We start from the raw sequence: 16,380 nt of genomic DNA, 5'->3' as shown, positions 1-16,380 counted from the left end.
TACATTTGCTGTTGCTTGTGACATCAGTGCTGACATAAATTAGGCCAGCAAACGCCATATTTTTACGGCTATTGTCACCGATTTCCAGCAATGTTTAGTTCCTCCTTTATCAGCAGCTGAACTATCTATTTCTGCTTGTCTGCTTTACTCTGCAATTCCTTGAAAGGCCAATTTTAAGGCGAAAGTTGGTTGGAGGAACATAGCCAGCATACTCTGCCGAAAAGACTCTCGATATATTTTGCAGGTTTGCAAGAACCTATTTCCAGACCCAATGCTTTTAGTTCAAGAGTGTAACTAAATGTCCACTACTAAGCATTCCGTCTGTCAACTTTGTGACATATGAAATACGGACCAGTTAAATAGTCGTCTTTTATTGGTTGTCACAAACTGGCTTCGCTACAATATTCTCAGAATCTAAGCCGCCTTTTATCCGCCCCTGGGAATCAAATGTTAAAGTGTTTAAGTGTTTCAGACAAAGGGAAGCAATTTGGGAATAGCCAGTCTTGTTAGATACAGCTTGTTTTTAAGTTAGCCGAAGTAAACAAAATTGTTCTAGTCATTAGCGGCGCATAAGCACAAGATTGGATAGCGACCTCCCTGTTCGAAGCTCAAGCCGAAAAAACCCTGGAGATCTGAGCTCCTGTTGCTGTTGCTGCTGGGCTCTGTCACGCAAGGGGCAGCTCACTCTTACAAACAGCTGATGGGAATATCTCCAACACCAAAGTATTCCCAGGGATTTTCAGATAAAACAGTATTTCACCAAAGGTGTACCAGGTTTTATTGGAGTGATTTGCCCCCCATTTTCACTGGCCCTCCATGTAAAATGTATCTTTACAACGGAGTTGAAGAGTACAGCAATGTACTATATTTTTTCTCGCAGAAGTAGTATGTATAGAAAAAGCCCCTCTGTTGGTCTCATAGTGCTGTTAATTCTATAGTCAGAAAGTGCAGCTTAGCCTAAAAAATCAAGATACTGTCAGTAAGATCAAGGAGATTACAAAACAGGCAATATTGATTAGTTTCATGTAGAAAGACTATAATACTGATTGCCTGTCCTTCTTTTCATGTATCTGGTAGAGAGGAGTAGCAAAGCTTGTGTCTTTTTTAATCGTCAGCACAAAAAGCAAATTGTCTACTTGATTACTTAAGAATTTCAGTAAAGAATTTTGTTCTGGCATTTTGAGATGAATTCCAAGTATGAAGGAAGCATTGTCAAAGGATCTCCAAAGAGATACAAGTATTGATGAAAAGCGAGTTTAGAACAAATGGCGCGAAGATTCCGTTGGGCCCCTTGAGTCTCGTTACTTAACAAAGAGCGATAAAGACTCATTAAGAGATAAAATGTTTGATAGAAAAAGATCAAAACAAATCAACGTCGAGGTAACTTACTCGATCACAAAGATCGTGCCTTCAAGCACACGGTATAGAAAAACGACAGAATTAGCTACTAGTTAAAACAATATTTATACGTTCTTCATTCGTTCTGGTCTCTAACTTTCAAGGAATTAGCAGTGAGGCTACTTACAATAATGTATTGTGTAACGCTTTTTATATTGATGAATTAATAAATAATCCGTTATATAAAATAATATCATTTAACATCCTTGCCTTTAATTTCATTGAAATCACTCCTCTTAAAATTAATCAATGGATTTCTGTTAGCTTTTCTGTTTTCCTACCCCTCCGTGCAAATTATCAACTCTCTTGCAAGTGACAGGCCGAGCCTGAATTTCCGATACTATTCCTAAAAGGAAATAAATATAGAATAAATAAATATATAAAAATATATAAATGTGGATGGAAAATTCAAAAAATAAATATAGACGACATAGTTTTAAACTGGCTCCCTTATTTTCGCATGTTCCCCACCATATTAAAGATCCACATCTTATTTGCACATGTCTTTTCCTTTAACACATTTGACGATAACTCTTTGTTAAAAATAAAGAACAGAGTTTATGCAATACTGATTACGTAACCGACTCTTTCTAATTTTCAGCACCTAGCACAATCAAGCCACGCATTGTTCTCATACCAAAAGCACTGTGTGAATCATGATAATTTGCATTTGTCTTTGTGGTTCTATGCCCATAAATTATTTGCAACCTTCCTCCTACGTGATTCTTCTGCATTCAATAAATAAAAAAAAACTTCACGGCTACAAGCAACTTTGAGGTTGATGCCTTAAGTGGTCCTTTGCAGTGATAAATTAGTCTTCGTTAGCGAGGATCTTACTAAAAAAACTAATTTCGGCATTAGTTCTTTGTTTTATTTTGTTTCTTTTATCTGTCTCACAGCCACCTTCAAAGCTCTTCATTGCATTGTTGTGAATAAAGCCATTCATTGTGTCGACAAAGAAGGAAGGATATTGAAAGCGAGGGCGATTTGCTATATAAAGCCTGCAGAAAGATTGGATCTGTTATTGGGTTGAGTACGCGATACAAGCTGGTTGTGTGTAACATAAGAATCAAACAGGAGGATAAAGTCGCCGTATTTGGTATAGCATTTAGCATTTCAAAATGACGTCCTACGCTTATTATCTGCTATGCCTTGTTTTCGTCATTTCAAGCAATCGACCTGCTTCTTCTATGGTGAGTTTTTCAAAGTTTATTTTCACAAATTTTTTTCGAAAGACTTGATGAAATATGAATTATCCAGTCATTAATCTTTTGTAAAGTAAAGTGTGCGCTTTCCACCATTCTCTGAAATTCAAAATATTAAATTCTTTGTTGCTCTACTAAAATAAGATTTTCATTAATAATATTTTGCTATTACGAAAATCTTTTCGTTTGGCAAGTATAAAGAGGATCGTAACCTGTTTTTCTAAAATCAATCAAACTTTCAATGTACTTATAATTATTACAAGAATTTGAATTTTTATGAAAAATGGTAATTATTCGCGTGAATTCCCCAAAATCGATCGTTTCTTCGAAGTCAATATATCTCCATTAAATGAAAAGAAAACACAACTTTCTAACGTCAGAGGATTTATTTGTTTTTCGTGGTCCTGTACACGATATCTTTTCGATGTGAATGTGGGCGTACTCATTTCATCTGTATGTCACTATCATTTATATAACGTGTCCTTTAACCTGAAGGCAAACTCCTTTACTTGAGATTGAGACGCACTTTTGAACCGTCCTTGTTATCAATTAATCTTCTAGCAAGAAAAATTTGCATTTTCCCCACTTTGCAGTATCGTTCAAAGAAAACTCGTTTTTTGGTTTGGTTTTCCTTCGGTTTCTTAAACAGTGAAATCATTTATAAGAAAATAGACATATTTTTATCAAACTTCGCATCGCAAGGGGCATGAATATCCTTCATGAAATTTGTCGTATTTCCCTCTGAGAAGTTTAAGAGGAAAGGCTTATGAAAATAATTTTCTCTTTATTTTCGTATAGAACACGCTGCCAGAAACCACTTACAAATAAAACTTGTTTCAAAAGAATGCCTATATTAAAGCAAATATTTAAAATGTTAGAAGTAGAAAAGTTTCGAAAGTCCTGCTTTATTAGAAAAACAGAATTGGTGTGTGCTTCGCTCACCCTTGGTAAAAGACGGAAAGGTTTTCTGATTCAACAACTGAGGATCTGATCGCTGCACAAAAACCAAGCGATATCTTTTAGAGTTTCAGTCAAATATTTTGAAATTCACAAACAATTTCCACATTCCGGTCATTTTACCTCAATGCTCAAAATAAAAGTTCTTAACAATAACTTAATTAGGAAAGAAAATAATACATAATAACGGTTTATTTCTAACTCCAGAGCTTTTCTTTCCATCATTATTTTTGCCTGTTCTTTCTTTTCGTCTTCCTCTCTTTTCGATATCCCTTGAATAGAATTTCTTGTTTTCGTGCCACCATCTAGTTCTCTCAAGGTCTTCAAGGGAAAAATGAAAGTATCTTTCGCCTGTATTAATCAATATTTATCATCGATTTTAATTTCTCAAATAATTACAGCGTGTTTCTGCCCCTACTTTTTAACCTATTTTCGGTATCCAACCTATTAGCGATTTTGTTCGCTTATTCGTTTCACGAGCACATTCTCCTGATAGCTGGCGCCTCTACCCCACCCGGGTCTCTGTTGCCAAGCAGCAACTATGCTATGCCATCACTTCGATAACGTGTACGTTGTGGAATGCACGCACCCAGTCGCATGTCACTCTCTTGATGACGTCATTTTTCGCTGGACTCATCAAATATTTGGGAAGTCGAGTCATGGTGCAAGGGAAAAATGCCAGTAGGCGCGTTTCTGTCCTTCTCAGTTTAAATATTTGATTGATTTATCTTTCAAATTTTTCGAGACACCCAATTCCATCTGCAAATAACTTCAGACCGACCACGTTAAATCGGCCACATTGAATTATCGATTACAACAAACATTACACAAAGTTAGCTTTTCTTATAAGAAGCGTCGGTGGGTCCATTATTTTTGCCTGCAATCATACACTGCTAAGAATACCTTTCCTGGATCTTCTCACGAACCTAAATCTATCTTTGCGCGGAAAACGAAAAGAAATTCGAGCTTCGTTGCTTCATTTTGCCTGCACGGGGAAAAGCCTAGCGGGCAATTGCGCACTCGAGCTACTTATGAGGGCCAAACTGGCTACATGAAGATGAATCACAAAAAGATTTGCAGAAAAAAAATCTAATTGCGGCATTCACAAGTTTGATTTTCCGCAAAACCGTGGGTGTTCCAAGAAATTTGCAATAGAATCGCTTTTACCTCTTGTTTGGAAAATGGGTAGTTGTAACTTTTAATATTTTTTTACAGTCGTTTAAATAGTAGTAACTTTGTTTTGTCGTCTGATCAGAGTATTTAAGCCTTATTAATTTCCTTAATCAAAGTGACACGTATCCTACTCCCACTTGAACTTAAAAATGTACTGACTGAAAATTGAATAAGACAAAGAATTATGAGATTTTCTCGTATAGCCAGCGAAAAGCTATTTATGGCCTCGATGGCTAATACTTATCTTTCCTATCTAAAAAATTGAAAACCAAATGCATTAAGCAGTCTCTCAGCCTAAAGAATCTTTAGAACTGAATGGTAACAACATTTTGCTAATTCCAAATCTTTTGTCTTTAATTATCTGAATATCGAATGGCATTTGATTCCAATTGGTTTGGATGGCACAAGACTTTTTGAATTTCCTTTATAGCAACGGAAAATATCCTGCAGCCATTTTGAAATTAGATTACCAGTGAGTTTATCGAATTAAAACGTAAAATTAACGAAGGTCTACACTTGGCATACCCTCTACAATAGTCTAAGCAATTATAAAGAAGGGAGTGCAGAGCAGTTGTTTCGGGGTGTTTCTTGGCAACCATTTTTCTTTTCTCTCAAAGCATCACGAAGAAGAATAGGTATTGGGCAATCCATTAGTCTCTTGGTACTTTGTCTGATAATTGAGATTTTTTATTCTTAATTTGCAAAAAAAATAAATTTGGGTTGCAAAGAATTAATTTATTTAGGGAAATCAGCGAAATAGATTGAATGACGAAGCTGACTCCGTCGTGAATTGCGCAGAGATTAAAGACTTTGAAACTTCTGTTAATTTGATATGGCCAGTTTTTAAAGATTTTCATTAGGAAAACCCTAAACTAGCCCCTTACCCACAAGCCACGTTCTGTAAAAACAACTCAAAGATTTCTGTTGAAGCAATCATCGTGATCTTTCATATTTTATGATGAAATGGATAGAACTAATTTACCGAAAGGAGATTATTTGATGTTTAATGGAGTCTTTTAGATCAATTAGAGAGTTCAAGCAAGAACAAAACACCTCTTATTCGATGAATGTCTGGTTGTCGAAAGGCCTTTCATCTTACTTCTAATGTGGCTGGAATTGACGCATATTTTACATTGAGTTACACTGGCAACTGGAACAAATTGGATGATGTTCCCAGTTTTAGTCACTTTTGGTATTATTTGTCGGATCGACGGACATTTTGATATCGTTAACAGAATGTTTTATCCAAGAGAATGTTTCTCGTCTGCATTCCATGCTATTAAAAAGCTCTAATCAACACTAGACAACCGTCTTCTTTGGCTTTCTTCGACAAAGCAACATATACTTTAGATTCTAATATTGAATTGTTTTTTGGGAAAAGTCTGCAGGTCATTGACAGGTTTTGAAAGGAGAAGACCAAGCCGATCTTTATGTCAATAAATCTGCTACTCACTGCAACCTTAGCCAAAGGCACAGAATGGCTTATTGTGACTTAATGGAGGACCTATTTTTCGTTTTATGGGTGAAAATCAGCAGGTCAGTCAGTGCAGAGCTTAATATCCTTTGGTCTTTAGCGCTGAGAAAGAATGTAAATAGGCGATGATCATAAAAGGCTTCACCTTTGCTTATGCATCATAGTACCCAATGTACAGTACCTGAGAGCAACAGTCCAGCAACGAAGCAAAGCAGTAATGAACAAATAGAGCAATTATGACGCAATGAGGTCGCAGTAAAAGAAACAGGCAGCTTCAAAACAGTTTGCCGCTGCCGTTTACTCTTTGTTGTACAGTTCCCTTTAAAGGCAAAAACATAACGCTAGCACAGAAAGCCTTTCCTTTTGCATTCGATTCTGTGAATGAACGATAGATAATCTCTTGAACAATGTATGTTTCGTAATCATCTTTTGGTTCATTATAAGATGCGATTATGGATTCGAGTTCAGTTTGATCGAGTCTTGTTTGTTGTCATGCTCACTGCGTGTTGTAGACCCGTACATTCTATTTGGGGGTAAAACAAGGTAGAAGATTACAATTTTGTGCAGAACTTAACATTTATGAATTTAAAGAGATAATGTCAGAGATAGCAAATTTATATTTATTAAAAGCTTTCATGCTGCATTTTTCTTTCGACTACCAACTTGGAAAGATATTCCCTTGGCACTGTAAAGTAACGGGTGATTACTACACGAAAAGGATTTGATGGTTGACCATCATTGTTGTAAAAACTGCATTTAATTTAAAATTACGAAAACAATGACCACCTCTACACGATCCAGAGTATCAGAGTTAGGCTCCACAGCGTGGGAAATATTCCGCATATTGACTTACTTCAGTGTTTTCATTCTGACCATTTGCAGCATTGATAGAAGCTGCTATTGGAAAACAGAAAAAATTAGAGAAAGTTACACTAGACCTAAATCGTTTTTGCATTGTTTGCAAGGCTGGTGGTAAAGGGGGTATTTCAAGAGGTAGTTTGACAGCAATTACGTCATTGGATTGCTTGCTATCATTGGTTAAAACATTTGTATGGGATTGCAAAAAAAAGTGGAATGTGTCAGCACCTGTATATGCGAAGAAGCAATGCCAGCTGTCGAAATTGAGAAAAAAGTAATTCTCACCTAATAGATGATATAATTTGATTACAAATATTTGCGTGTTTATTCCGCAATTACAGTTTGAAACGCCCATATTTCGATCACAAACAGGAAAAAATCTTGTAAGGATAAGTGAATGAATGACAACTGGACATTAATGCGATAATCTTTTTCTTTCTAAAGAGTGTTTTGAAATGGTCTAATCATAATCCTAAAGCAAATTTTAACGAGTGATTGCCGAAAATTGCAGTGACAAAATCCCTTTAGCAAACCATATTAAACAAACACAGATGTCATGGTGCTGGAGTACGCTTCTGGTGTTCTTGAATCAGCTTGCCAATGCAAAGTATTTTCTAGAGGTCCCTCGTTAATGCTTTATCTTCCATATGCCTGGGATTCTCAGAATACAATGCCTCCTACAACCCAAGATCGTTAATGCTTTTCACTTTTACTGTATAGGACTTGGTTAATTTTGAAAACCTCTTTTCAGTTGGTATACAAACATCAGTATGAGGATTGTCTTTGTCAATCATCTGGCTTTTTTTTGAAATTATATTTTTGTTTTTCGTCCAAGTTCAAGACGAACTATGCGGATATATTCGCTAGAGAGCTCCTAAATAATGTTGATCCAATCTTTTCCTTATGAATTTTTCTGGCAAACTCGAATAGTCTTTAGAGTGAATTAAACAGCTTTTTGATTTTTTAATTGTCTTGTGACATTAAATAAAAATTAATCATAATATGTCATTATTACTGTAATTGATTGACCCATTGCAAAAATGCAAAACCGAAAATATTGATTGGCTTTGTTAACAGCGATGGTTAAAAATGGATGATTAAACAAGTTCTTTAGAATCCATTAGTTTAGATAACCAAGACTGGTACTATGCATGCTCCTTTAATCAAACAGTGACGATGAAAATTTTTTCTTTCTAAACTCACTATTTAAGCCCGATAACTTTTTCCAAAAAAGAGTGACAAATGAATCTGGTTGCACCACAAACGGTCTGTTTTTTCGGAAATATTAAAATCTCTTGCCTGATAGATACAAAGCAAGTATTTACAACTTAAGCACTCAAAGTGACCTGGATATCATGTTTACTTCTCTTGTTTTCCATGCGAGCATCCAACCCTATAATAAAAAACGATCAGAGCACCACAATCCAATTTTATTTAATGTACACCCTTGGCAATTCGCTGTTAAGTCGAGCCAAATTTTAGATTTGGCGACGCGATAATTTTCCGCTAAATCATGCCTTTCTCAGTTTCCAATATGCTTGTTTTCATCCAGAAAGTTTCCATCGAACCTTATTTGTTTGGACTGCCTAACCCAATTTTGCCTATTTCATTTTTCTCCTTATTTAGTACTGTTTCATAACTCTGTGACATTTCGGTATATCAGTCGGTGCTTTTGTCCTTAGAGACAACCAGAATCTGGAACTAAGTCCAATACATTTGGCCACTTTTACTAGGCCACTATCCTAACACCGTCGTGATGACCTCCATCTATAAAATAACTTCAAATATTACGGAGCTATTTTTTAAAGTATTTGTTTATTTTTTTTATTGTTTAAATATCCATTTAGCATCAAGAAATCAATTTGCCTTATCAACTTCACTTCCAATCGTGTTTGTGATGTAACATGTATGTATGATCAGACACAAAGGCATAGCCTTCTGTTCTTGCCATCAATCTTTCTATGGACATTAATATCAAACGTAACCCTTTCTGGTAGATTGCCAATTATATTACCCTTTATTGTGTCTTCTTTTAAAGGAACATATCTTTTCCACCTTTAGAATTGATAAAGCGTTTCCTTTTTTAAAGCTAGGGAAAACCTTAAACATTATAACAATGCAGAGAGACCACTGGTGCCTTTTAGTATTCTGGTTGCTGAATTTTTCTGAGATTAGGCCCGAAAACGGAAATATACCAAAGATTAGTCCCATGCTGATTCTAATGCCGTAGATGGGCCGAAATTTTTTCATTTGTTCCGTACATTGGCAAAGGGATTTTCTCCTTTTAACAAGCTCACTACTGATGACTTAATTCTCTGTTTAATCTTCTTCAAGTTTGTTATAAAAAATTTTATTTGACGTTTCATAGTTAATTCTCTCTTCAAAAGTATGAACGATTTGTTTATGATGCCGAAACTTCGTTTAGTTGCCGTGGCCTTTGCGAATCGACTCTCTTTTACCGACTTTCTCAAACAGGTTGGTTTTACCAAAGATACAACTTCTTTTGGGAGGGAGCAGCCCTGATAAATAAATTTAAAAACAGCTATATTTTACAAAATGAAAGTATTTTGCTTATGCCACTTAAGTTTTTTTTTGGAGGGGGAGGGCGAGGCCCCTGGCCCCCGGAATCTCGGTCCTTGGGTTTTACAGAGCGGAGAGTTAGCTCACGGTCAGGATTTCCAATGAACGTGCAATAATCGTTTGAGCTATAGCACGGAAAGTTGACTTTTTCACTGTTTACACACGCTAAAAATGCTGTCTATGCATCTAGTTTTAGTTGGCAAAATGAGTTGTTACTCTTGCTATCACTTGGGGTTGCAATGTCCAGGGTTGCCAAATTTACCCTTCTTCTTAGCTCAATTAGTTCCTCAACAAATTATTCCTCAACCCTTATGATAATTCCACTTTATACAACGACCCTTTATCAAGATTGCATTTGCCTTCATTCAACGCGAAGGCAACTCCACTACCGTTCTGAGGACTATTTATTATTAAAAGTTGCAATGACGTCAGAATATGTTATCCAACATTATTTAGGATATCGATTTTGGCAATAACAATGATAGATTCTGTTTCACTTGTTCGAAAAAGTTTTCGTTTTAGCGCCCTAGAACATAGAAACCGGCGAGGGCGTGCCTGTTTAGTCCCCACTTCTCTTTAAGTCAGCAAAACCATCGACTTTTTTGTTTTTGCTGTTTTTTCAAACTATTTAAGTCTTTGAGGTTGCTCCATAGAATTTCTTCCTCTTATGGTGTCTCTTGCGTCTAATTTTCCGAGATTATCCTACTGAAATAAATTAGTGCTTCGTAACAAGATAAACAGCAACAACATCCAAGGTGGGTGCGTTTCACCGCCAAAATAAACTAGCTCGCTCGAGTTTAATGTGATGAATTTTTACAGAATGGGTGGCCTCGCGTCATAACACCGGGAAACTCGCTCCGTGGGCCTTTATTTTATACAGAGCTCTTCCCATTATCCTGTCTCTTCACAACGAGGTCCTCCGAATCCAATGTAATATGGCGGTTTCTTTGCACGTGTTGTTATCGACGCTATAATTGCCGGCAATCCAAACCAGAAGCCGTTTGCTATCTCCAAATGACTTATTTTCAATAGTCGCCTCCTTAATCAACGTGGTTGCATTTAAAGATTAGCAACTGTTAGAAACAGTTCTAAGTATCGTCAACAGTTTTAATAAAAAGGATTAATATGGGAATTACTTGTTTGCGGGGATTCTTCAGCGCGCAGTCTTTGAACACAACTTTTTGTTTACCAGGCTCCGCAAATTACAGTGATTGCGCTATTATTCTCTTTTCTTGAAACTTTTCACTTAACGCTCAACTTGAGCGAGTCTGTAGAGTTTTCGTAAAATGTAAAAGTGTTTAAGTTCATTGTTTTCAAGACACTCGATTGCTGTGTTCTTTTACCAAAGTTTGTTCTATCAAAGGGCATCATGTGCACTTGGTTAAGATTACAAAAACAACGAAATGAGCAAGTTGATATCTTAATACCATTTATGGTATAAAAACAAACATTTATATAAATCAACTTTCAAAGATAGATCACTTCTTTCTGAGATAGAGTAGCATGGTTGGAATGCCTGATAACTCGGATTCTCAAAAACATCGTCCATGTAAAAAACCAGATGTAAACAACAACTGGACGTACTTGACAAATCACCTTTAGCTGTTGTTGAAACAAGTAGAGTTTAGAAAATCTCACGAAAGATTTTTATGAAAGGTTATATATGATATTTACCTTTTTCTTCCGTAGATGCAACCTTGTGAAAAGAATTCACAATGCGGAGAAAACCAGTGCTGTGCTTTAAGACTAAAGCTTTTCGGTTACAAAGGATACTGTTTAAGAACAAAGTCTCTTGGAGAAGTTTGCAGTCCAAACGTAATGGTAAGACGAACAAATTGTAGTTTATATTTCTTGAATTGAAAAGTCAACCGCAAATTCAAATGCATTTGTCAAATGGAAGGACGGGTTTTGTTTTAAACATCTTTGTCAACAAGGGCATGTAGAAGGTGAGAAAAAAGGGAATATGCCATTAAAGTTGGTAGCTTTTGAAGTTTTACCAGCAAGGCCATTTTGGATTCGAATCGAGGCTATAAAATGCACCTTTGGAATGAATAATCTACGTCATCATTGTTGCTGACGAATCTAATCATTAAAGATCTTACTGCCTATTGATTGAGAGATTTTCTCCATGCAAGTTGTTTACACATATGTTGTTTACTTTTCAGTCTGTTATTTTTAAAACAGACTCAATCTCTTAATTTACTTTAGCGTAAATCATTGTTTACTGCTTTTTTTATTGTCTAGTTGGCTCAATGTAAGCTGCATTTTCTTGTTTGCCAGCATTCCTGTTTCCCTTTGCTAGAATTTTTCAATGAATCCCGACTTCCCTTCCACGACAGCTCTTGCTTTTATGCTTCTGATCGGGCTTTTATTCTTGCTTTGCCTATTAAATTTCCCTAATCGAGCAGTGTTAGGCTACCAGCAGGCTCCCATCACCCCATTAAGACATCTGCTCGCGTTCCACTCTGCAAATCCCTACTTCCTATATCTATATTCTCTCGATGCATCATAATATGAATATGTAGTAAAAAACTTAGTCAGGACAAAAAGCTTTGCTAGTAGGGTGCTCCTTGCATAAACACTGAGAATAATGATGCATTAGAGCGAAAGGGCTAATTATAAGCAGACTTCCTGTTTGCTTGAACAGTATTCTGACTTGATTTACAGCATTAGAAATCATTTCGTTTCTGTCTGATTTAGTAGTTAAGCTCATGCTTGTGCTCTTAATTGGCTTCGTCAATGGAATGTCTGCATTTTGTTTGTTTTTCTCACAATCTGCAATGATTAACACTCTTACACCTTCTCTTCTGTGTGCGCCTTAGATAGATTACATTAACTTTATATCATAAAATTTCATGATTGCTTGACACCTGTTTCTTTACTTTTAGAATGGAAAACACTTCACGTGTAGCTGCACTGTGGGCCTTACCTGCGCTATAACGGACCTGGATAAATTCAAAAACCCCAAGTACAGATGTGTGCGAATACCAACTGAGGTTCCCGAAGTCTCTGAAAGGCCAAGTAGGCCCGTCGAAGACACCCCACAAAACTCACCGTACGCAATTATGTTCAATAAATACTTGCAGAGCAGACTAAATCGACTAAGGAGTGAAAGTCCACGATCACGATCGTCTTGATCACTCTTTTATCAATAGCATGTTTTCTTCCTTGAAAGAAACTAAAATGTTCCGTTAATTAGCGGTGTGTCAAAGTATTTTACTTCGCATGGATACTGCTATTCGTAGCAATGCGGCCATCTGACAGATACTCTGAACGCCAAAAAAACGCGGACGAAAGTACAATCTCCTGCAAAGCTGAAAGTGCTACAGATCATTTATTTATGACGAAACTTGAGTTCTGGTTGGCAACTTTTGCAAGCTGTTCGCGTCATAAGGAGGCTCCTCTATGATGGCGGTCGGAGGTATGAACTACCAGAATGGCAAGGGTGTATGAGTGAACAAAATTCTCCAAAACTTCTTCAAATACTGAAAAGTTAATGGACCGACATTTACAGATAATATGATAATGTATGTTAGTTGAAAATTTAAAATATACTGTGGTTTTAGAAAGTTAAATATACTAATTTATTCATTGTAAATAGTATACTGACGTTATGCCTACTGGGGTTATGCATACACCAAATAATTCATTTGAAAATTACAATCATTGCAATAACTTGTTATTTTTTAAGAATTATCATTAATGAAGTCAAAAGCAAAAAATCTTCAAATCAACAATTTGCTTAAAAAATCATTTCATAACTGATTTTTTATTTGGTTGCCAGAACTCCGCCTCCCACATGAATTATTATAGACTCAAATATAAGAGAAATAAACCTAATAGCTAATTATGCTTTCTGATCATAAGGGTGCTTGAATAAGGAATTTTTCGAGTTTTTTCCACATGGACCTAGAAAACGCATTAAAATGGCTGAAAAAGTGTACTATTGAGGAGAAGAACAGTGATTTGTTACTTTAGAAAGCAATAATATTTAGTATAAGTATATTTGCGATATACATAACCCCAGAGTCATGAAGCTTACGTATCATTCAAACACGAAAAGACACTCAGTATCAGAGACTAAGAAGAGTATCAAAGAACTGACTTAGAACAGCTTCAGGTGATTGGTACTTCCCCAGGTTTTAGCTCTGAAATTCTACCTTGTGCTTTCTGTATACTAAGATGGCCGTGTTCCATATCTATGGCATATTACTGCGTGTCTTTTCTTGCAATTGAGCATGTTAATAAAATTTAGGCGTTGTAAAACATAAACAACGATAATCTCTAGGATATCATAAATCAAAATGAAACATATGGCATATAAAATATTGTGTATTCGCTCTATTGTTCTCTTGTTCTGTTATCGGCTGGCTCGATGAATACCCTAACCTGTACAAATTAAAAGTTCTGTCATCTGCGTTTCCAGCCGTGACATAAACAAGGAAGCTGCAAATTTTAAATTACCCTGCAGTAACCTTGCAGAATACAATCCTTTTATCAGATTCCTTTTGATAAAAGGTTGATATCGAGCCAGCGGACCTTAATCAAATTTTCTCAGAATCTAACATTATAAGAATACTTCCGTGTTATGATAATGATGACCTTGTTACACAGTGGACCAAGCCATTCGATGACTGCATCAGTTTCACAAGAAGCTCTAAAAAGTTACGTTTATCTGCGCTTGTTTTTATTTTTGCTAAAAATTTCCATGGAAGCGCTTGCATATCACAATCATTTGTCGCTTTATTGTCTTCGGGAAGTAAATACTGATTGAAGACAAGAAAAAGCAACTTTCTAGACATGGTGGGAAAATTCACTAACATAGGACCAGCAAGGACGTTCGTTTGTCAGGACTGGGAAAACAGACTTAGAAAACAAATTTCCCGTGTATTTGATTGTACACAAAGTGAAGCGGGATAAAAGAAAGTGGTTGGGTTTGAGTCCAAAAGAAGACAGGAAGGGAAGATTCTTCAATATGAACTAATTTAGAAATTTTGTAGTCGAGAACTGAGGATAGAGAAATATGCTTTTATATCTTTTCGTTTAGTGAGGATGCCAATCTATTCTCAGCTATTCAGTATGAATCACTTTGGACACCCAAACGGATCTTGTTCTGCTGATATACTCTTTAAAACTTACAACATTCGTCTCACCAATGATTTTGGCATTTCTAGCAACAGTTATGTCGACTTTTCTGTTGGTGGCAAGAATGCTTCAAGATATTTTGTTGCGTAGATTTTATCAACACGGCAACAAAAAACAAGTTAGATGGGCGATCTGTCTAGTCAGAAACTAGTAATTTACCGCAAGTTACTTCTCAAGGACAAATACCCAGAAGTTTTGTACTAACAGAGTGTAATAAGAGGAAAGACACATAGCTTAGACCATTTTCCTTAATCTCTCCACGATTTTTGTGCTAAAACTCTTGAGTCAATTAAAAACAAAGTGAAGGACTGGATGTTTTTCAACGAGGAGTATATGATGTTTGTTTAGGTTGCCCGATTGCTGACCAGGGTGGCATGAAAAAACTGATGAAAATACTTTAATTCAATTTAATTTGGTTTGGCGGATTCTTTACAACTAACTTGTCCTTTATTAAAGGTTTTGGGGTATCAATCATAACTCCTTGCATACGTAAAGATGTAAACACTCGGATTCAGTCTTTTTGGCCCACCGACTGCGACCGTAGAGCTGCATTACCCTCAGAACAACACAAGGCATGGAAATTGCAACAAACATAGCGCGACACGAACACCATAAATTTGAGACACTTTGGACTTCATTTCTACCATGAGAATTCCTTACTTCTACTTTCGGCCGCACACGCCCTCAGTGCATGTGTGTTAATTGGTGGATATCTCAAAACTTTAACATCGGATGATAGCAGTAACTCTGTAACAGTTAACAATAGCAATAACTTTGCAGCAGTGAAAAAAGGGTGCCTAAAATAGGGAGTTTCCACGCTAAAGAAGGGTGATCTAGAATCACAATCTTTAATAAAACGTATCCTGCATCTGCTACCTTAATCCAGTTAATGTCCGCTTTACAAATTTATTTTATTTAAGGTTTTAGCAGTAAATGATTTGATTTAAACAGTATTCTATTAGTGCATTGTATTCTAGCAAAGAGATTATCAGAAATTATAGCGAAAAATGCTCGGTACCAATATTTAAGTATATTTTCCGATTCCGTATTATAGCTCCCAAAACTGTGCGACTTTCGTGAAGATTTCTATCGAAAAAGCAGCTTCCAAATGAATTGCTTTCCAACTATCCTTTGTACCAAAGATTAAAAGCAATATTAATTTTGATAATGATATTATGATATATAATGTTAGTAATATAATAAAAATAGTACGAATCCATATACAGAATTTTATACTTTAACATGTTAATGCTGTTATCAACGGTGGTCTTGATTGAATAAAATGGAAAGGCAAAGGCAAAGTAAAACAATAAACACAAAATAGCAATGAATATCTAGAATTAAAGATGGAGATCTGAGCGATTTACTCCAGTGGTAGTGGTGCCATAAGCACCACGAAAGTCACTAACTGTACCAGTCAGGCTGAATCTGAAACATTTACCGATTAAGAAATTCCTCCATGGTTTTCATCTGCTAAAAAACATTTTTCAGGACAAAAAGGGCCCTTAACATGACATGAAAACACAAAAATGTATCTCCGTCAGCATAAGAAATTGCAGACATTTTATGGTCGCTATGGTGAATTCATAA

General features: G+C 36.1%; 1 protein-coding gene across 4 annotated transcripts in view; it reads left to right on the top strand.

Annotated features, from left to right (window-relative positions):
• The window catches only part of LOC135692613 (AVIToxin-VAR1), a 42,207-nt gene extending 25,950 nt beyond the window's left edge, over positions 1 to 16,257 (top strand). For all 4 annotated transcript variants that reach the window (XM_089112016.1, XM_065210806.2, XM_065210807.2 and 1 more), the window contains 3 exons: positions 2,298 to 2,591; positions 11,335 to 11,466; positions 12,534 to 16,257. In XM_089112016.1, coding sequence (XP_088968142.1) covers positions 2,520 to 2,591; positions 11,335 to 11,466; positions 12,534 to 12,782 — 453 coding nt within the window. In that variant the 5' untranslated portion in view covers positions 2,298 to 2,519 and the 3' untranslated portion in view covers positions 12,783 to 16,257. The remainder of the gene's footprint in view (positions 1 to 2,297; positions 2,592 to 11,334; positions 11,467 to 12,533) is intronic.
• Positions 16,258 to 16,380: the final 123 nt, after the last annotated feature.

This window comes from Rhopilema esculentum, chromosome 3, assembly GCF_057945365.1.
Source record: "Rhopilema esculentum isolate cy_ngs chromosome 3, ASM5794536v1, whole genome shotgun sequence".
Lineage (NCBI taxonomy): Eukaryota > Metazoa > Cnidaria > Scyphozoa > Rhizostomeae > Rhizostomatidae > Rhopilema > Rhopilema esculentum.
This window is presented reverse-complemented; position numbering and strand designations above follow the sequence as displayed.